The 22893-nt window shown below is 35.1% G+C and overlaps 3 protein-coding genes across 3 annotated transcripts; 1 reads left to right on the forward strand and 2 right to left on the reverse strand.

Moving 5' to 3' along the window:
- Positions 1–7008: 7008 nt before the first annotated feature.
- On the forward strand, positions 7009–13229 carry PRL1 (pleiotropic regulatory locus 1). The gene is made up of 17 exons (XM_020366440.3): positions 7009–7271; positions 7349–7373; positions 7529–7646; positions 8310–8391; positions 8914–8976; positions 9209–9293; positions 10240–10332; positions 10783–10846; positions 10924–11009; positions 11115–11216; positions 11362–11445; positions 11676–11736; positions 11823–11889; positions 12004–12081; positions 12305–12369; positions 12559–12636; positions 12764–13229. Exons 1-17 carry the CDS (start codon positions 7153–7155, stop codon positions 12934–12936), a joined length of 1443 nt encoding a protein of 480 aa, XP_020222029.1. The 5' UTR covers positions 7009–7152; the 3' UTR covers positions 12937–13229.
- Positions 13230–14658: 1429 nt separating this feature from the next.
- On the reverse strand, positions 14659–15861 carry KCS21 (3-ketoacyl-CoA synthase 21). Its single transcript, XM_020365471.3, has one exon. The coding sequence runs from the start codon at positions 15749–15751 to the stop codon at positions 14870–14872; it is 882 nt and encodes a 293-aa protein (XP_020221060.2). The 5' UTR covers positions 15752–15861; the 3' UTR covers positions 14659–14869.
- A 2529-nt stretch (positions 15862–18390) lies between these two features.
- Positions 18391–21168, reverse strand: LOC109804001 (Tetratricopeptide repeat (TPR)-like superfamily protein). The gene is made up of 3 exons (XM_020365729.3): positions 20898–21168; positions 19073–20783; positions 18391–18947 (listed from the first exon to the last, which is right to left on the reverse strand). The coding sequence occupies exons 1-2, from the start codon at positions 20968–20970 to the stop codon at positions 19279–19281; spliced, it is 1578 nt and encodes a 525-aa protein (XP_020221318.1). The 5' UTR covers positions 20971–21168; the 3' UTR covers positions 18391–18947; positions 19073–19278.
- Positions 21169–22893: the final 1725 nt, after the last annotated feature.

A 22893-nucleotide genomic window follows, 5' to 3' on the forward strand; every position in this document is an offset into this window, starting at 1 on the left:
AGAGCAACAATAGTGGGATCTTGAGCCTTCTCTTGATATGCCTTTACCTGGTCATTAGTAACCTCCTCGTCAACTTCTTCCATGGTCTTCGTCAACAAACTCTAAATATGAATGATAATCCGTCCACTCCAAGGTTCTTCAAACAAGGTTGGGTACTTGCAAAAGAGACTTCGAATATCAAGTTAGTCCATGAATGTCTCAATTTGATGTATATAGAAGTACCTTGTATTTTTGGTAACTGTTCCTTGATAATTGTTCTCCACATGATTTCATATGTGCCTATAGATTGACTAAAGTTATTCCGTTTTATTTCATAGCTTGGCTAATTGCCTCTTTCACCTTGTAGATTAACCAATCCGACCTTATAGGTTGGTTGACCCAACCATATAGATTAGTTATCTTATCTTTATAGATCGACGATTCTAATCTAATAAGCTGGTGAGTCCAACCTCATAGGTTGGCTAGTTTAGTGCCTAAATCGAAGTCACTCCTATAGCTCATAGTAAATATGGTCACACCTATAAGATTAAGACTAGAAATAGCAATAAAGAAAGAAATCATAATTGTATCGGGAATGTCATAATTAGCTTTCTCTTCTGTCTTTCCATCATTATACAATGTGATTAAATTGCCAACATAAGCATTTATGATCCTCCAAATAGCATAGAGCGATATTTTGCTCCTCTAGGTAATGATCCTAGTGGCGATAACCTTACCAATGGGCAAGTGAGCTCCTTCCTTCAACATCTTTGTCAAAATATTCTTCTTGTTGTACTATTCCCATTCATTGGTCCTTGCGAAGTTAAGTTGCCTTCATGGTTTAGGGCAATGGTGGACTCCAAATTTTTTTGGACACAACAATCTTTCTTTTCAAAGTATCAAAAACTAGTAATATAGACTCATTAAGATAGGGGTTATTGTACAAAACTTTTTCCAAATCAAGATGTTAAGAGCTAGTTATCAGGACTAATATCCTACCATTTATTCTCTCATTATTATGATGTAATTTCCTGTTTTACATTGTAATCTTTTTCTTTAAATCATATTGATTGCCTCACACAAATTGTGGTGAGATTTATCACATCTTACATGGTATCAGGTTACGGTTCCAAACCCTAGCCTCCAAACCCTTGTGTCGTCATCTGCCACCACGGTCGCACATTCTCCCCCAACCGTGCGATCGTCCAATTCTGTTTGCGGTCCTCTCTCATGGATGACGATACCACTCCTCCGTCTCTGCCGTTTGCTACCTTGGTTCACATGATCACCATTCGGCTTAACTCTGAGAATTTTCTTCTCTGGCGTAAACAGGTTACTTCTCTTCTTCAAAATCAGAATTTGTTTCACATTGTTGATGGTTCTGTTGAACCACCGTCGCCAATCCTTGATTCTATTCCAAATCCTTGATTCGCTCAATGGCAAGCTCAAGATCGAAATGTCACCAGTCTCCTACTTTCTTCCTTGACCGAGGAGGCCCTCTCTGAGACACTCAGTGCTGACACTGCTCGGGATATTTGGAATGCTCTGCATACTGCCTATGCTTCACGCAGCAAGGCTCGTGAACTGCGCCTCCGTGACGAGCTTCAACTCATGCGTCGTGGTTCCATCTCTGTGACAGAATATGGAAAGAAATTTCGCACTATTTGTGATCAGTTAGCTGCTATTGGTGCTCCTATTGCTAATGATGACAAAGTACACTGGTTCCTTCGTGGTCTTGGTCCCTCCTATGCAAATTTTTCCACGGGTCAGCTTGATCAGGTACCTTTGCCTCGATTTACTGATATTCTTTGTAAGGTCGAAAGCCATGCTATTTTTCAGGCATCTCTTGAGGAACCAACGCCCTCTCAGCCAGCTGCCTTCTATGTGAACAATCAACCTCGCTCATCTGGCAATCAGTCGTCTCGCAGTGGTAACCGTGGACATTCCCATGATGGTTCTAATGGTGGTAACCATGGCAATTCTAATGGTGGTTCTCGTCAACGTCGCAACAACTCTGGTCGTCGCAACACTTATGTCCCTCGATGTCAGATTTGTCGTGAACAGGGTCATTATGCTAACAAATGTCCTGTTCGCAGGGACCGGTCTTCTGAGTCTGCTAATTTGGCTCAGGCATTTGCTGCCAGTTTCTCGGTGGACACCTCAAACCAGTCAGATTGGTATATGGACACCGGTGCCACATCTCACATGACACCTTATTCGTCTCAGTTGACTGATTCCCAAAATTATAATGGTACTGGTCGTGTTTTTGTGGGTAATGGGACCTCTTTAAATATTACTCATGTTGGTTCTCGTTCTTTATCACATATTGTTCCTTTGTCAGATGTTTTGGTTGTGCCTAATCTAACTAAAAATCTTGTATCTGTTAGCAAACTGACTCGTGATAATCATGCTAAAGCTATTTTTGTGGATGACTCCTTTGTTATTCAGAATCGAAAGACAGGCAGAGTTCTGGCAAGGGGACGATGTGATCAAGGACTCTATGTGATGGTTCAAGGACCACAAGCGTTGCTTACTACTAGTTCTTCACTGCCTCGTGCCTCTTTTGAACTTTGGCACTCTCGTTTGGGACATGTTAATTTTGATGTTATTAATAAGTTAAATCAGCAAGGTTATTTAAATGTTTCGTCTATTTTGCCTAAGCCAATCTGTTGCACTACTTGTCAGATGGCTAAGAGTAAACGTTTGGTTTTTTATGACAATAATAAAAGGGCTTCTGCCGTTCTTGATCTTATTCATTGTGATTTATGGGGATTCTCTCCAGTTGCTTCTGTTGCTGGATATTCTTACTTTGTTATTTTTGTGGATGATTTCTCTCGTTTTACCTGGTTTTATCCATTACGACATAATTCAGATTTTTATGATGTGCTTGTTCGGTTCAAAGTCTTTGTGGAAAACCAATTTTCTCGATTTATTAAAGTTTTCCAAAGTGACAATGGCACCGAGTTCACGAATAACAAAGTACAGGATTTATTTGCTTCTTCTGGTGTGCTTCATCGGTTCTCATGCCCGCATACTCAAGCACAGAATGGTCGGGTTGAACGGAAACATAGACATGTCCTTGAGATTGGTCTTGCAATGTTGTATCAGTCACATGTTCCTACTCGTTATTGGGTTGATGTTTTTAGTTCTGCGGTATATATTATTAATCGTGTTCCCTCTCAGGTGCTATCCGGCCAGATTCCATTCACACTTCTATTTCAAGTTGCGCCTACATATGCTAATTTTCATCCTTTTGGTTGTCGTGTGTTTCCATGCTTGCGCCCATACATGAAAAATAAATTTAGTCCTCGGAGTTCTCCTTGCATATTTTTGGGTTATAGTAGTCATCACAAAGGATTCAAATGCTTAGATCTGACCACTTCCAGGATTTATGTGTCTCGCCATGCTCAATTTGATGAAACTTGCTTCCCTTTTGCAGGTTCTCCTTCTTCTAGCATTGATCTTATGGTTTCTTCATTTTATGAACCAATCACAGGCTTCAAGTCTTCTTCGATGTCTGCTTCCTCTAGTCTTCCGACGAGACCACCACCAGTTACTACCTTGTCTTGTCCATCATGTGTTTCCTTGGATGCTGCTCTGGCTCCCCATCCTGCTCCACCTGTTGCACCTGCTTCATCGGAACCTGTCTCTCCTCCACGAACTCCATCCCCAGCATCGACCTCTCCTATAGTGTTGCCTGCTTCTTCTGATGCTTCTATTCAACCAGCCCCGGTTGCTGTTCGTATGCAGACTAGATCACAGAATGACATTTTTCGGCCTAATCCGCGTTATGCCCCCGCTCATCACCAGCCTACTGCTCTTCTCACTGCTTTGCATGTTGCTGCTGATCCCAAGGGTTTTAAATCTGCCATGAAGCATCCTCAATGGTTGGCAGCAATGGAGGATGAGCTCTCTGCTCTTCGTAACAATCATACTTGGACCTTAGTCCCTCGTCCATCTGCTCCTAATATTGTTGGTAGTAAATGGGTTTTTCGTACCAAACACAAAAGTGACGGCACTATTGAGCGCTTAAAAGCGCGTTTGGTGGCTCAAGGTTTCACGCAAATTCCAGGTTTTGATTACTCACTCACTTTCAGTCCAGTTGTCAAGGCTACTACTATTCGTCTTATTTTATCACTTGCCGTGCTTAATGGCTGGCCACTTCATCAGTTGGATGTAAAAAATGCTTTTCTTCATGGCCACCTCACTGAAATTGTCTATATGGAACAACCTCCTGGCTTTGTTGATCCTCGTTTTCCGACTCATGTCTGCCGGTTGAACAAAGCTCTCTATGGGCTCAAACAGGCGCCCCGTGCTTGGTTTCAACGTTTGAGCTCTTTTCTGATGCGCTCTGGTTTTATTTGCAGCAGGGCTGATCCATCCTTGTTCTTCTTCTATCGCGGGCGCATCACTCTCTACCTCTTGGTTTATGTGGATGATATTATTCTTACTGGAAGTGATCCCCCCTTTCTCACTCAATTTATTACTCGTCTTAATGCTGAGTTTGCAATTAAATATCTAGGAAAGCTTGGCTACTTCCTTGGTCTTGAGATCACTTATACTACCGATGGTTTGTTCTTGGGACAAGCCAAATATGCTCATGATCTGCTTTCCCGAGCTATGATGCTTGAGGCCAAACCTGTCTCGACCCCATTGGCTGCCGGTTTTCATCTTGTCAGTGATGGAGTGGCTTACTCTGATCCAACTCAGTACCGCTCTTTGGTTGGGGCCTTACAATACTTAACCATTACTCGCCCTGATTTATCATATGCCGTCAACACGGTAAGCCAATTTCTCCAGGCTCCTACTATTGATCATTTTCAAGCTGTCAAACGTATTCTCCGTTATGTTTGTGGTACACAACATTTTGGACTTACGTTTCGCAGCTCACCTTCTCCCGCGGTTCTTGGTTATAGTGATGCTGATTGGGCTCGCTGCACGGACACTCGTCGGTCTACCTATGGCTATGCTATCTTTCTTGGTGACAATCTTTTGTCTTGGAGTGCCAAGAAACAACCTACTGTTGCCCGCTCTAGTTGTGAATCTGAGTACCGGGCCATGGCCAACACAGCTTCTGAACTTGTTTGGTTGCTCAATCTCCTTCGTGAACTTCGTGTTGGGTTGCCTGCGACTCTTCTCCTTCTTAGTGATAATCAAAGTGCATTGTTTATGGCTCAGAATCCTATTGCTCATAAGCATGCTAAGCATATTGATTTGGATTGTCACTTCATCCGTGAGTTAGTTGCCTCTGGTCGCTTGGCTGTTCGCCATGTTCCTACTTCTCTACAACTTGCTGATATTTTTACAAAGGCGTTGCCTCGTCCGTTGTTTGAATTGTTTCGATCCAAGCTTCGTGTTGGTCTCAATCCAACGCTTAGCTTGACGGGGGGTGTTAAGAGCTAGTTATCAGGACTAATATCCTACCATTTATTCTCTCATTATTATGATGTAATTTCCTGTTTTACATTGTAATCTTTTTCTTTAAATCATATTGATTGCCTCAGACAAATTGTGGTGAGATTTATCACATCTTACACAAGAAAATGATACCTCGAAGACCAACAAACTTCTTTGATCTCTAATCTTGAATCTATCTTTGAAAGACAAAGTTCTCCATTCAGATATAGGCACATGACTTATGTCAGATGAGAGGGTGAAATAATATGCATAAAGTCATAGGCTCAAATCTTGGTATTGTAATTATAATCCCAATGGATAAAAATAAAAATAAACATTCCACAAATCCTCCAATCAGAAAATTATTAGAGAAATACTTAATCAAGTGTCATTACTAAATAACTTTAAATAGTTTACTTTTTTCACAAAATTATCCCAAATCATGAAGAATAAAATTGTAAAAATAGATAAAAAGTGAAATCTTAAGTTAATTCTATTAATTAAGCAAATTATGGCTAAAAATGAGTTGAGTTGAGTTTAGTCAAGCTTGGTTCAGTTCGATTCGATAACATTTGACTCGGCTTGCAATTCGACTCTAGTTTGTCATGAGCCTTTTTTTTTCTAGCTCAAACTCAATTCAATTCAAATTTGTAACAACTCGGTTCAACTTGTTAACTCAAATCACATGAACCAAGACTCATGTATTCTTTTTTAAATCTTATACATTTTAAAATTTCAATTTAATAATAAATTTTATTTTTTTAAAAGACAAAACATAACTTATTCTATTAACTTTGCAAAATAACAAGGTACAACTCTAAAAAAACATGATTACAACTAAAGTCTATAAATTAAAACTAACTTTGCATAAAATAATAAAAAAAACTCAATTCATAATCATGAAATTCTAAAATATTCACTTCTTTTATTATTATTATTATTATTATTATTATTAACTTATAACTAAGTTTTGAAATTTCTTTCAGATTTTAATAAGCTAAAATTAAATAGAAAGTTAATTATACGAGTTATATATTTATATGTCAAATTGATTTAAGAACTAAACGAATTGAACTATACACAACTCAAATTCAACTCATTTATTTATCAAACTTAATCTTTAATTCAAATTCAATTCATTTATTTTATGAACTAAGTTCAATAAGTTAATTATAGAATTAAGTTTTAAACTATTTTCAAGTTAGTTTAATTCATTGTCATCCCTACATCAATTCAAACAAGCATATGCAACCAAGACAGGAGTAAGATTATATGATCAAAATATTTTTTTATTATAAATTTTAATTATAATATAAATTTAATATTAAGAAGTACTTTTTTATTATAAATTTTTAATTATATAAAATTAAAATATGTCATATATATATAAAAGCTAAAATACTATATTATTATAACATTATAAATAATATATATACTTAAAATATTATTTATCATAAACTTTAATTAAAATGTAATTTATTTTTAAAAAAATATGAAGATACGAACTAATAAAAAAAACTTCATAATTAAAACAAGAAAACATTATTTATTTATTTAAGACATTCATTGTTAGACAAGAAATAAAACTCGTATCAGCTAAAATAATAATAATAATAATAAAAGAGAAAAAGAAATAAAACTCAACGGGTGCAGGTGCAGGTGAAGGTGCAGCTACAGCTAGCTAAGAAACAGAGTGTGAAGGTTTTGCGCCGCGCCGCCGCACTCCGTCCGAAAGCGTCGTTGTTGGGAAACCCTAGAACGCAAACGACGTCGTAAATGGAGGTGGAACCTGTGGAGCCACAGTCGCTGAAGAAGCTAAGCTTCAAGTCTCTGAAGCGCGCTCTCGATCTCTTCTCTCCCATTCACGGACACCTCGCTCCTCCCGATGCCGACAGGTTCTTCGTTTCTCTTCCCTTTTTCTCACCCTCTCCGCAATCCCTTACACTAACGCTCATTCTAATTTCTCCTGCAGCAAGAAAATACGCATTAGCCACAAGGTTAGTTACTTAATCTCAATGCTCGTGTGAGTGTTTCTCATCAAACCCTAAATTGAATGGACTTTGGAGTCTTGTGAGTGCTTTTAAGGTTTTGGATGTTTGGATTATTAACTGAGGCGGTTATGTTTTGATGTGTGGTTTGGAATGAAAATTAGGTGAGTGTGGAGTATGGTGGAATCAAAAGCACCGTCAATCAGCCTCCTCGTCAAGTTAGTTCCTCCACACAGGATAGTGCTCAACAAGCAGGGTCCTCTAACACTGTTGCTCTTCCAGGTATTTTACTGGTGTCAGCATTTGGATTGGTTATTTTGTTATAGGAAAGTTATTGAATTGATTGTAGGGTGGTTGCAGTTTCTCAGTACCTTCCTGTCGCATTGCCGTTATCTTTGTTACACCAGTATGAGTGTAATGTTGCTGTGTGTTTTCTTGACTTTGTAGGAGAGTGAGATCTGTGTATCTGTTTTTTGGGTAGTTTAGTATATGATTTTGATTTTTGAGGGTGAAATAAGTAGACATAAGCTGACCCTAGCTCTCAGGAATCAGGACAACTCCTTTGTCCATAAGAAGTTTATTAAAGGTCAAGGACACAGATTTGAAATTGATGTGCTTGTTGTAATCACTGTTAAATGTTTGTGAGAACCAATCATTTTAGACTATATTTAAACAATGCCAACTCTTGTTGTACGTGCCTTTGCTTAACTCTTGAATCTTGAACCGATGCTTTTCTGTTTCCCCTTTTTTGAATGTTATGATGCACACGCCGTTGACATTTGATAGAAAGAGGTTGACATGCCCTCTTGTGTGTTAAGCTGTTCTGCCCCAAAATGTACTCCCCTCCCTTTTGAAATTTAATAATAATGTAATTATTCTTCGATAATTAAGAGTACCTGGTTGTTAGTGCTCAACATGTTGATATTGTTTCTTATTTTTTAACAGCTCCTGGAGTTTCCAAAGATCCCCAGAAAGGAAGACCACAAAATGCCTTGGTTGTTGGTCCAACTATGCCATCCACAACTCCGTAAGTATTTTCTTCAATTTTCATGATCTTTGCATCTATAGATGGGCAAGGGAGAGTTTTTTTTATATTTGTGAATAATGCTTTGCTCATGCTTATTGGATATTTTTTTGGTATAGTTCATCAATTATTTATAAAAAATTATATTCTCTGACATATTGGCCTATATAACAGTCACAATTGACTTGCAAAAGTTTAATAATGAATCATGTAGTGTTTAGTATTTTAAAATATTGTTGAAGAACCTATTCAGTGTTCTGTGTAATAAATAACTGTTTATGATGTGAAAAATGATGGAACGTGAAAGTTTGCTGATGTGTGACTTTTGATTTAGAAAAAGGGGATTCCATGCCTTTGAAAGTATATTGTTCCATTTGTCTCTTTTTTTTCCTTGTAGTAAGAGATTTTAATACAATTTTTTGATTTCATGTGCATTATAATGCTGTGTTATTGTAGAAAGGAAAGCCATTGGCTGTGAAATTGAAATTTAAGGCTGTTGGTTCTTATGTTTTTGTTACTGTACAGGAATGATATTGGCTTTCAGAGCAAAAGTACAGCAATTGTTTCTGCATCTGGTTCATCTGAAAGGTTCAGGCTTTCTCTCAAAGCTTTTTATAGATTAAAGAGATTCCAACATGATTTGTTACTTGTAGCTGTGTGTGGCTGTTGCATTATATTTTTCTAAGAGTGTAATGCTTATTTTGTTGGTTCTGTGCACTATCTTGTGAAAATTTCTCAATATGTTTATGCATTTGGCCTATGTAGGATTAATATTCTCTTGGAATTATAATTTGACTAAATTATGATTTCTATAATACAGAAATTTATCAACATCTGCTTTGATGGAAAGAATGCCAAGCAAATGGCCCCGTCCTGTATGGCATGCACCATGGAAGAACTACCGGGTGGGAACCTTGTCTATATTTAATGATGGATAAGTGGCATTAGTATTTATGATTTTTCATTATCAGATTGTTTGAAACAAAACAAATGTAATTGGCCATGTTTTTTAGGTGAGACAGACCTCAGCTTAGTTCCATCATACTTTTGCCCCTATTTTCTTACAACCAGTGCAAGGTTACCTTGGATTCACATTCTCACATAAATTAGTTATATATAGAAAAGTCTGACTTGTATGAAAGTTCTGTTTGACAACCCCACATATTGAGGGAATCTTAGAGCTTGTTTGCTGCTTTGCTTTGCTGATTTAACATTTTTATTTTATTAAAAACAGAAGATGGTATTAACATGAGCCCACTCAAATTTAGTTAAAATTTAAAATGAAAATTGAAAAAGTTCATAGTCTTGTCAATATATGTAATTTTCAAATTCTATTTTCTGAGTGCTTGAGTATAGGCTTTGGGTTCGGTTGCTTGCTCATGATGTGTATATCTTTATGCTCTGTTGAATCTAAGCACACTCAATTATGATTGTAATTAGGTCTACAATTGAAATGAGAGATATATTGCTTATTTTTTTGTGGCAGGGGAGCCACTGAAATGGAGTGGTTAACCCATACCTCATTTTTTATTTGAAGCATAGGATTGTGGGGTTAGAGACCATTTTATGGTTTACTGATAAATAACTAATAAAGATCTCTAGCTAAGAGGAATGCAATTTCTGAAGCATTTGTGCTTCTATTCAACTATGCAAATTTCAATTTTGAATGTCGGCTATTCAAATGGCATGATATCTAATTTGAATCAAATGATTGGTTTCTATGTTGTCTGGATTATTTTTATCTTATGTTCTTATCAGGTTTGACCTACATATTCAGAGGCCTTTTAAATTGTAATATTCTAGATATAGTTAAAGTTCAGTGATTTTAATCTTGATTTATTTTATCTGTAGGTCATCAGTGGTCACTTAGGATGGGTGAGATCTGTTGCAGTTGATCCCAGTAACACATGGTTTTGTACTGGTTCTGCAGATCGAACTATCAAGGTATTTGAATAGAGAATGCATGTCATAGTTGCATGTAATGAGGGAACGTGTGGTGTTCATTAGAAGGAAAACTTAGTGAACCATGTTGAACTGTTGATTGTGTTTGTTACTTTTCTTTATAATTTAATCTAAACAATCCTGCTGTTTTATAATTATTTCCAGAATTGGACTTTCTATCTGCTGCATATTTTTGTTGTTGTTGGTAATTATAGGATATTTAGTGCCTTTGCAAGATTACTTTGATCTTGAGGCTTTGATTTTCCTAGTGTTATCTTTTTACCCAAAATTTTAATTATTTATTTATTATAAATATTGATATTATTACCGTCTAGTGATTATAAATGGAAGCTACAAGTTTTGAAAGTTTATGAATTTATCATGCAAAGTATATCATTTTTCTCTGTTCTAGTCAAAACTTTAGATGGTTTGCTAAGTTGTTCTTTTGGGCAGATATGGGACTTGGCAAGTGGAGTATTAAAGCTCACACTAACCGGCCACATTGAACAAATAAGAGGTAAGTTGCTAATGTATTATTGGTGGTGACCCCAATTGTGAACTGGGTTAATTATAACAATGTACTTTTTTTAACAGGCCTTGCTATTAGCAACAAACACACTTACATGTTCTCTTGTGGTGATGATAAGCAAGTTAAGTGCTGGGATCTTGAACAGAATAAGGTCAAATCCCCATTTCAGTATTCAATTTGCTGGCCTGAATATTTCAGCAGTTACCAGAACTACATCAAATAACAGGCCTACTAAAATACATGTTATTGTATATAGGTTATTAGGTCTTATCATGGTCATCTGAGTGGTGTTTATTGCTTGGCTCTTCATCCCACGATTGACATTTTACTAACCGGAGGACGTGATTCTGTCTGCCGGGTATGGATTTTGTTTATATAGTGACCTTATCGTAAATATAGATGAATGTGTTCCTTTTTGGCAAACAGTTTTTAGAAGATTTTTTTTAATCTTTTATTAAGGATAGAATAGTGATATTTATACTTTGGTGATACTAAATTTTCAGGTTTGGGATATACGTAGTAAAATGCAAATTCATGCCCTTTCAGGTCATGATAACACTGTCTGCTCTGTGTTTACACGGCCAACGGTATGCAGATTCTTCTGTTGTCTATATCAATTCTTCTTTTGATATTTAGTTGTGCCACAATATTGCACAGTCAGTAGTATACATGCATATCTAGTTTCATCCTCCGATTTGATATGATAAATGTGAAAACATACTTCATTTAAATGCAGCTCTCTGAAACATATCTTAATTTGTTTCATTTTTTTAAACCTATTTTTCTGCCATTCAGAATTCTGTTATTTTGTTTACAGGATCCCCAAGTTGTTACTGGTTCTCATGACACTACCATCAAGATGTGGGACCTTAGATATGGTAATTTATGATTTTATTTTTTTTCCCATCTTGTTTGTCTCTGCTATGATTATATGCACATTCTTACACTTGATGGTTTCGTCCAGGTAAAACAATGTTAACCCTTACAAATCATAAAAAATCTGTTCGAGCAATGGCTCCACATCCCAAAGAGTACGTGTTTGATAACAGTTGATTTTACTTGTTGAATGATAAAAAATGGGTTATTAATTAAATTTGCTATTCCTTTTTGTCTTCACACCCTCTTTTGTTTTCTGCTGGCTGTAGACAATCTTTTGCATCTGCATCAGCTGACAATATTAAGAAGTTCAACCTTCCAAAAGGAGAATTCGTGCACAATATGCTGTGAGTTCATAAACTTATTTTTACCAAATTTATGTGATTAAGAAATCATTGATAATTAATAGGGTGTTGGACAGTTTCCTGGGGGATGACACGAACAAGAATTTGTTTATTTCCGTTGTCTTAACTGAATATTAAAGCTCGAATTATACTGCTCGAAAAGATATGATTAGAAAGATGTTGCTCTAATGATTGATGTCTTTTCGTTATTCTGCTTTATGTGCAGCTCTCAACAGAAAACCATCATCAATGCAATGGCTGTCAATGAGGAGGGTGTGATGGTCACTGGAGGTATGGAAACAATTAAAACTCTGTTAAGGAAATAAGTTTGATAGAATAAATTCAATTAATCCGTGTCCCAATTTTTCATGTCCATGTGATTAGGGATTAATCCCCCCAATCTTTGTACTGAAGAATTTGACATGGATATTATTTTGTTTCCCTTACATTAAACTTCAAGCCCTTTTTTCCTGGTTGAAGGTGACAATGGCAGTATGTGGTTCTGGGATTGGAAGAGTGGTCACAATTTCCAGCAATCCCAAACAATTGTACAGCCTGGTATGCATGTTCGGCTGCTGTTGGATGTTTAGTTTGATGCTAGTTAGCGCTGTCATACTCATACACGTTATTGACAAGTACAATTAATACACCTGCTTTCCTCTTCCTCTACCTCTTCCCCTTACAGGTTCATTGGATAGTGAAGCTGGCATTTATGCTTTGACCTATGATGTTACTGGTTCAAGGCTAATATCATGTGAAGCTGACAAGACGATAAAAATGTGGAAAGAAGATGAGACTGCAACTCCAGAAACCCATCCTCTTAACTTCAGGCCTCCTAAAGACATCCGTCGATTCTAGACATACACAAGATTGGAGGTCTTGGTGTAAATTTACTTGATGGGTGATTCAGTGTTCTCCTTTAACAGGCTTTAGTCGTCATTTTTGTATCAATGGATTGCTTGTAAGATTATTCCTACATAGATCCTTGTGTATTTCTATAGCTTTGCAATTCAGTTGTGTCCACACACCTGAAAACAGGCGGGTGCCTCCTTGTAGAATTCAGTAGACTCGTGCATGTTATCTGTTAGACGTTAAATGAGAGTTTCTCAAAAAGTTAAAAAGTATATAAATTAGTTTCATTTATTTTATCATTTTGCTTTTTCTTATAAATATTTATTGAAAAGCTAATGTAAAATTGGGCCTTAATTTTGTTACAATTAGCTTGATGACCCTAATTTTAAGTATATAAATTAATAACGGCAATGATGTGTATATCCCATAAGCTGCTCGCAGCCAACCGCATCAATTCACCAGATTGAACAGTTCTTATACCAAACAAGGACGGATTCTAGCGTGGGACCTAATAGTGTGTTTGGATGGAGAATTTACATGGAGTAATTCATTTATTTAAAGAATTTTAATTTCTTTGAGGTAAAATACCTTGTTTGGATGAGGAATTTATAAGGAATTTGAAATTCAAGCATTTGTGAAATTTCTTAATAGTAGAATTTCAAATTCTCCCAAAAGAGTAAGAATTTGAAATTCCTCATACTTTTATCTTCTTATTTCACTTATATATTTTATCTTATCTCTTATCTCTTCATGTTTTTAATTATTGAATATTCAAAAATATATTTAAAATTATTAAATATTATCTACTATTAATTTTTAAAATTATTAAATATTTAAAAATTAGCTAATATTTATTTTTTTAAAATTTAATTTAAAAATCTCAACATATAAATATATTTTTAAAATTAATTTTATCATGGTGGAATCAAATTATCATATCTAACCTAACAATTTAAAATTTGAGAAATTTGAATTGACTTATCCAAACAAAATATTTTAACAATGATAGAAATTGAAATCAAAGTAATTCAAATACCAAGAATTTAAAATTCCTTGAATTTGTAAAATTCCTCATCCAAACACACCATAAATGTTTTTTACTGTGCGAGACGAATATCAACCATTGGATATATATGTTTTTAATTTAGCGGATATAATTTAATATTGTTAAATAGATCAGGTTTTTAAATGAATATAATTATTTATAAAATAAATATTTTACTTAGTTAGAGATTAATTTACGTGTCTTTAGTTGCACGTATGACGGTGTTAGTGTTACGGCGCTGTTTGCACTAACGTAGAAGGTTGTCTCCAAAATTAGTAATTCCAACTGCATGTCTAGTTTATTTATTCAAGTTATTAGCCCTGTAAGTTTTCATTGTTGTTGAACATTTTAAATGTTTTAATCTTTTTGAAATCTTCAACTAGAGAATTTATCTTTTTTAAAAATAAAAAAAAAGAATGTAGGGGAAAGTTTAGAAACTTAATTTTGCCACCATCTCTGCTGAAAGTGAGGGAGTTAATAGTGCTCTGAGCATTATATTTATTGAGAATCATTTAATTTGTCTATTGGGGGATAACATTTTTGAAATACCTGTGAGCTTGATTAGTTTTTTCTCTTTTAATCTATCACTCGGTTCGTTATGTGTAGATGAAACTTTGTAATTGAAGTCCTATAGCTATTTTATATATAGCACTGAAGATGGGAAATGATTCGTGAACAAAAAATTAAACCATTTAAAACAATTCTTAACGATGATGCAGTCATTGGTAAACAAAGTGAACAGATTAGTTATCGAGCTGTAGCTACAGCGATATAATCATTTTTTTTTCCTTTTTCAAATGAAATAATTTCACTTTTGAGAATGAATATAAGATGTTGGAGCTTGAAATTAGAAGGCAGCCGAAGACAGACCCATATCCAGAATGATGAGTATCCTCAGTTTGTTCTCATGATATCCACAGGGTAAGAGTGAATTGTATCCCTCCATGCAGTTGCAGTGTCTGGCTTCACGTCACACACACACTTCCAAACCGCACTGTTACACTTGAATCCACTTCCAAAGGCAATTTGCCACACCCTATCCCCACGTTTCATCCTCCCTTTTGCTTCTATGTAGCTCAGCTCATACCAAATTGAAGAAGATGAAACATTTCCAAACCTATAAAGAGTCATGGTTGACGGCTCCACGTCCTGTTTCCTCAGCCTCAAGTTTCTTTCCACGGCTTGTATGATGGCTCTTCCCCCTGAATGTATGCAGAAATGCTCAAAAGCATGGTTGAAATTTGGAGTATAAATGCTTATTCTCCTTGCACTCCACAGCTTGCGACAAACAATGGAAAACAAATATAGGAATTGCTCCCTCAAAGGCAGAACCAATGGTCCTAGTGAAGCTATATTTTTCTTCAGTGCATCACCAGACACATTGACTATGTTCTTTGATATTGATACACCTTCCTTGTTCTCTGGATCCCCTTGTTGGTACACACAGCCATGAGATTGACCATCCTGTGCTGTGATTGTTCTGACAATATGCTGCAGTGTATACTTTGCCTTGTGCTTATCTTGCACCCTGCTAGACATCAATATAGCTGCTCCACCCATTCTAAATAGACAATTAGATAGCAGCATAGAAGGGACTTTGCCAGTGTACCAATTTAGGCTAAGAGTTTCTGTGCTAACTATCAAAGCCAATGAATTCCTATGAACTCTCAACAAGTCCTTAGCCAGACTCATTGATATGATTCCAGCACTGCATCCCATACCTGACAGGTTGAAACTCATGATGTTGCTCCTCATTCTGAACTTGTTAACCACCATGGCACTAAGAGATGGGGTGGGACAAAACACACTACTATTGGTGATGAGTATGTCAATGGCTTTAGGGTTGATGTTATGTTTCTCAAACAAGTCTTTGATTACTGAACACATTATTGTTTCAGCCTCCTCTAGGGCAAAGGTGAGAGCCTTTACTTTAGGTATCTGAGCAAGGGATGGAGAAATGGATGTTTGCTCACTGAATCCTGACTTGGCCATGATCTTGCATTGGAAAGCAACAGCCTCAGGATCCATGTTATCATAAAGTTGATTCTCTTCAAACATGGCCAGTGGTAGCCTATAGGAACTGGGTGCACAGTAGCAGGTGAAGTCTACCAAATAAATGGGTGATTTTCTTCTGCATGCAAAGTAGAGGGTTGCTAGAAATGCAACCAAAAGCAGTGCAAAACAGTGATGAGGTGAGATAATAAGATCAGTGATAGTGTTGACATGTTGTGTCAATGTTTCCAATGAGGAACAAAAATTGTAAGGTTCCATTTTGTTAGAAGTTTGAATTTAATTTGTTTTGGCATGGGGTTGATCTTTTATGTGGTGATTATATGAGAAAGGAGATTGTCATGAAAAGAGAGAGTTAAGGAAAATGTGGATGGAGCTGAGCATAGCATTCTTTTAGTGCTTGCCTAAATAATGGCTATGTGCGCGGTAACGTCCTTTCATGCTAGGAGTTGCCTATTATTTATTTATTTTTATATCCAGCATTGTTAAAGATTTTGTTTTTAACTTGATCAGCAGCTTCAAATACAGGTTTGGATATCCAACTACATTAAATTCTCATAAGAATTTTGTTGCTCATAACAATCCTATCTCATTCGAAAATGATTATTTTTGATAGATGATACATGTGATATATAGATTAAAAGAAAAATAATTTGTGAATTAATTTGACTTTTTATGGTCTACATGGGTTAGAGGAAAAAAATAAAGAAGAGAAAAATATGGATAATAATGCCTCTTCTATTTAGTTAAAAAAAATAAAACAGAAAAAATAACTTTTAAAAGTAAAAATTCAACATTTTCTTCTTTTCCATTTTTTCTTTAATTCAAATTTCAAAATTTTCTCATCCTTCACTTTTTTCCCTCTAAAGTAAATAGAAAGTTGGTGTGGGAGTAGTATATTGAATTGATTGAAGTTAAGATTAAAAATTGATCGATTTCATTATTTAAAAACAAAAGATTTAACACCACATGAAATTGTATATATACATCTTTAAAGTTTATTTTAAAATTAGTAGAATAACTTTGTTTTGTTGTCCAATTTTTGTATTGAAAAACATTTTTCAATATTTAAACGAAGGAGAGTGTCATCCGTCAAGAGTCCAACAAAGTCCCTTTTGATAATGAACTATTTTACAACAATGAGAAGAGTTCCCTTTCAAGAATGTCTGAATTGATTAAGATATGAATTACAACAATAAATAAAATACCAACAATTCATTAGTCATTGGTTTGAGTGATACTAAATTCGTTTTCCTTAAACAAAATCTCAAATTTAAGTTATATATATGAAAAAAATGTGGTTGAGAAAAGAGATTTTACAAAAGGTAGTCAATCATGTTCACGGATTACCAAAAAAAGTAATAAATAAGGTCGAACTTGACAATCTAAAATCATACTAATTAGAATAACCAACCTCATCATCTTATCTAACTTAACAAGTTATTGAACACTTGCTTATCTCACTAATTAATCGAAAATTACATAAATTCATAATAATTAGACAAGTTGTCTTTAAATTTACACACAATCCTTAAATATTAATTTTTCTTTCATTATAAACGGTTAGGACACACAAACCATTTACTAAACATCTATAAAAACTTTACCATGACATAATATTATGTTCCTATTAAAGCTTTACTAAGAATCTATCTTATGCTCATCTCAACATGAGCGTTAGAGTATTTTTTTTTTGTAATCACCTCCTTCATCACACACAACCTTGGCTAAAACCAAAAGGATTCTAAAGCTCTAAGTCAAGTAGAGCATCCTCCAACTACTAGCATCTAGACAACACCAAGTATTACATTATGTTACTCGTATTGGTACTGTCCAAAAGTTAGTACTCATACAGAGTCAAAATCAGGAGAAGTGAATGAATAAGTGAGTAGTGGTAAACTTTCATGAACACTTCTACCTCCTCATTGCAGCCCTTACCTAGAATAGGAAAGGCTCGTAGATTATGCATTTATAGCATCTTAAATACAGATTATACTAGAACAAATTGTTGAGTATAATTAGTTCAGCAGAACTAATAATCACGTTTGGAATAGGAAGTTAGTCCAAGCTGGAGACTTGGAGAGTCATTTTCCAACCTTTACCAAGCCAAGTGAATGCCACAACTTTTTTATCTTAACGCATGGATTGATTCCGCTTAAATCAAGAGAAACAACAGTTTATTTTGCAAAAGCTCTTATGAAGCAAACAAAAATAAACAATTATTTCTCCAAAATAAATTAAACCAAACACGAACTTTCTCAGTTTTCTATCCTCTTCCTTCGCATTCTCAAACAAACACACTAATCAAGGGCTCAGTGTGACTCATTATCTACTCACTCAATTACAAATAAGTAGACTGAGGAAGGCTTCCTCTTCTGCAATTAATTCAGGTAACTTAATAAAGCAAGCCAAAATCCCACACCTTATTTGCATTTAAAGATACTTGATGAATTGGATACGTCAGTAAACTTGCTTTCATGTAACTTACACACACATAATCACGACCTAGGAAGAACAGGAGGAGCCATTCACTCCAATAATTGCATTTAAATGCCTCAAAGGGTGCCCAAATTTTTACAGACAAAATAGCCTTTCCAAAGATCAGAACAAAACAATAGGACAGCAGCACTTGATACCATGAGTGTAAGAAATCTCAATTTCCGGTGTAAGCAATAACAACAATTTTATGCATCCACAAGAAATTGACCTAACAAACTTTACTACATGCCATAAGCATTTGACTGAGTTATTATTACTGACTTTAAACTCGGTGTTAAATATATATTTTCTGATTTTCCTTATTTCTTAATGCAACTACGAGTTCTTGATATTCCTAGTCCATCCGGAAAAGTAACGTGTTGGAAGTCCCTTTCTCAGTTTCTCATTTTTGGTCCGCATGCAGCCACTTTGTGTCCTATATTCACTACGCTGGCTGCCATTTGATGTCCTTCTGGTTCACTTCCTGCAGGTCATCGGGAGGGACATTGTCAATTTTCAGAAAAGGACCAATATTTATAACTATCAAATTGCGTACAAGATTTTTTACTTTCCCATCATCATGTAACCCAAAAATGGTTTTTACTTTACCTTGTTCAAAGCTAACAGGTAGGCAAAATAGCTAAGTGGATAATTTGGTGTTTGTACTTTTTGGAGAGATCTCTCATACTTTGATGCATAAGGACTTGCTGTTCATCTCTTCTAACCTTTTGAATCCTGATACAGTTTCTTCTCAATCAGTATGTGCATAATAAGCTAAGGGCCTTAACAATGCAACCAAGAACCAACACTCATGGCTACCAGTAGTCTCTGCAAGAGCAAACACCACCTTCAAATTGGTGAAAACGGATCCGATCCCTCACAATTATCTCTCTGTTTAATATTTTTGACACAATTTTAATCCAATTATGACAGTCTAGACAGATACGCAGGTTTTTTGAAATCCTGATTTTTGTTCCAGGGCTACTTTTCAGTATCCCATAGGCCAAGGCCAACTTCTCACTATGAAACATTAAATTTTCCTCCTTTTCCTCTTCAGAAACATCCATCAAAACCAGATCCGTCAAGGGTGTGAATCCCTCCAACTTGGCTCTTTGGATCAAACCTTCCAGCACTCTGTAAATTGATTTCATTTCAGCATGCGACTGATCAGCAGCATTGAATTGGTGAATGCTGCCCCCCAATTCAATCCAACTTTTACCACGGTTTTTCCGAACACCTCCCATTTTCATTAATTGTCTCACTCTCTCAGCACTATCCCAGCTCTTTAAAGAGCAATACATATTTGACAACAACACAAAGTCTCCACTCTCTAGGCGGGATATATTTGCAATGGCAACTTCACCAAGTTCTTTCTTTCGGTAGATTCTACAAGCACTCAAAAGTGCTCTCCAAATAACAACATCAGGCTCCATAGGCATCACCTTAATCACAGCATAGGCCTCTTCCGTGAGCCCTGCTCGTCCCAAGAGATCAACCATGGTTCCATAATGCTCGAGCTGCGGCTGAATCATGTAATGGTGCTGCATCATATCAAAATACTTGCGACCTTCTTCAACCAATCCACAGTGGCTACAAGCAGTCAGAATCCCAATAAAAGTAACAGAATCCGGCAAAACACTCTCCATCTCCATCCTTGAAAAGACCAGAGTTGCATCCACCGCAAGCCCATGAATCGCCAACCCACTAATCATAGCATTCCAAACCGACACATGATCACGTGCAACCTCCTCAAAAACCTGCCTTGAAACATCAATCCTACCACACTTGGCGTACATGTCAATCACCGCAGCACTCAATATATAATTCAGTTCAACCCTCTTCTCAACCATCAAACCATGCACCCACTTGGCATTGCAAATAGCCCCAAGGCGAGCACACGCAGTAGCCACAGAAGCAAAGGTAAACCCATCAGGCTCAACCTTGGCACTCAGCATCCTCCGGAAGAGGCTCAAAGCATCAAAAAAGCGCGAGCTTCTGACATAACCACCAATCATGGAGTTCCACGTGACCACATCCCTAACAGGCATTTTGACAAACACCTTCTTGGCAACATCACATTGCCCACCTTTCACCAAACTTTGAATCACCAAATTCATGCTGAAGAGGTCCAAAACGTTGGAGAAAACGTGAAGGGCAATGTGGGGTTGGTGGCAGCGAGCATAGGTTGCTACGAGAGACGCCACAAGAGAAGGGTAGGTGGCGAAACCAAGTACCACAACTCTTGCGTGGGTTTTAGTGGCGGTTCTGAGATCCATGGAGACTCTAGAGCGTTCGAGAACTCGGTGGAGTAGAGTGTGATCTGGCAAAAGAAGAAAAGCGAGGGAATGAAGCGTTTTGCAATGAAAAAGATGGAATTTTGTGCGTGCCCTTCAAGTTCAAAGTGTGGATTGAGAAGAAGAGGGAAAAAGGGTACCTGTAGGTGTGAATGAAGATGAGAGGGAATGCAAAGAATGGAAAATGTTAGCTCCATGTCGTGATTTCATCATCCTTGCCTTTCAAAACTTTCATTCATCACATATTAGTTTCGTTTAGTTACTCCCTTTACATCATTGTAAATACATTCCTCATTTTTTTTCTTCTGATTTCTTTGGCTACTTAAATATCCTAATTTTCATCAAGTTGATTCAAGTTTCATCACCAAACTAAGCATACACTTAGATAAAATCAAATTTGAATCAATTATATTTAATGTGTAGTGTAATACTATGCGGCCAATAAAATTTAACAACTTCTATAACATTATATTTTTTTATTTATCTTTCTCTATTACTTTATTATATAGAAATATTTGTTAATGATGGATGAGACTCATATTTGTTTGAATATTTTGGTTTAAATGGAAGTATTTACCTAAATTTCCTTTAATTTGAGTCATTGATTTATTCAATTTTATTTAAAAAAAATTAACTTTAATCCATAATTTAAGTTTTTTTAATGAGATTTGTTAGTATTTTGATGTTTAATTATAAATGTGAAAAAAGAGGATGAAAAACATTAAAATAAATAAGAAGAAAATTTAACAAAACATTAAGAGAATAATTTCTATTAAATCCTCACGTTAAACGTAAAGTTTTCTTATTTAACGTTAGAATAAAATTTTGTAATTTGTTTATTTTACCGTATTAAGAATGAAAATTTTCTTGCTTAACATCATATTTTCAAAGATTATCCATGCATTTCATGCAACGCATGAAATTATCTATGTTTAGTGTCATGATTTTAACATGTTATTAAATAGAGGAAATAAAAGGGTTTAAGACAAAAAATTGAGGAACATTAACATATTTATTGATTGAAACATTTCTTAGAGTATGTGTTGTAGAGTATGAAGAGTTTTCATGGCTTCAAGTCTAAGTTGCTTCATTTCTTCAACAAATTTGTTGTTCTCCATATTTATATATAGTTAAGTTCACTTATTTGATGTAACTTAACCAATTTTCCACATCTATATGATGAGAGTTCTATTTTTATATGTAGCTAAGGTCATCCTTGCTACAATGAAGCTTGATGATGTATCAAGAATTGATGTAGTCTCAAACTTTAGATGAATGAATATATAATTTGAGTTCTCTATTTTTTTTCCTGAACTTTTTTGTCCTCTATTCCATTGTATTTGTAAGTATTTTGACTAACTTAAATTGTGTTTTGAATTAATATATTTTCTTAAATATTTTATCAAGATATAAAGAGTTACACGAGTGTTTGAAGGTAAATGAGTCTTTTTATAAAAACTTACATATATCGTCTTATCATTTAGACGAAACGTTGTTCTATGAAAAGATTTGTGAAAAAGTTGTCGAAACATAATTTAACCTTATACTGTGTTTTCTTATTTTCCACACATACTATACTACCACCTCAAACCTTGGGTTTTGCTACAACCCACTAACAACCATTAAAATACAACCCAAATAGCAATCTAATTTGAGCTTTGGCCACTTCTCTTCGCCTTTACCTTCACCTTGGATCAATATTTATTTAATATTCTAAAATATTTTACATTAAACTATTAAATTACATCTCTCAGATTATGAAACATTAACATTTATTTAGTTTTTCAACAATAAGAACCGTGTCATTTTTGGATTTATTACTGGTGAATAGAATAGAATAGACCTTAATTATATCTAATATTTGGTACATATCATGATAACAAATTATATAACATTATTATATATGTTTTGTAATTATATTTCAATAATATATTATATAAATTATATTTAATTAACAAAAATTTTATTTTATTAAAATTACATATATTTTTTAAAAATAAATATTAGTTTAAATTTTAAATTAAAAATATAATTTTAACTATATAATATAAAGTTATTTTTATTTACATAGTTACTTTTCTTAAAATTATATAATATTTTTAAAATTATAATCATTTTTAATATTTTTCTAAAAAA

The sequence above is a fragment of the Cajanus cajan genome, chromosome 1, assembly GCF_000230855.2.
Source record: "Cajanus cajan strain Asha chromosome 1, NIPB_CcT2T_4, whole genome shotgun sequence".
Classification (NCBI taxonomy): Eukaryota; Viridiplantae; Streptophyta; class Magnoliopsida; order Fabales; family Fabaceae; genus Cajanus; species Cajanus cajan.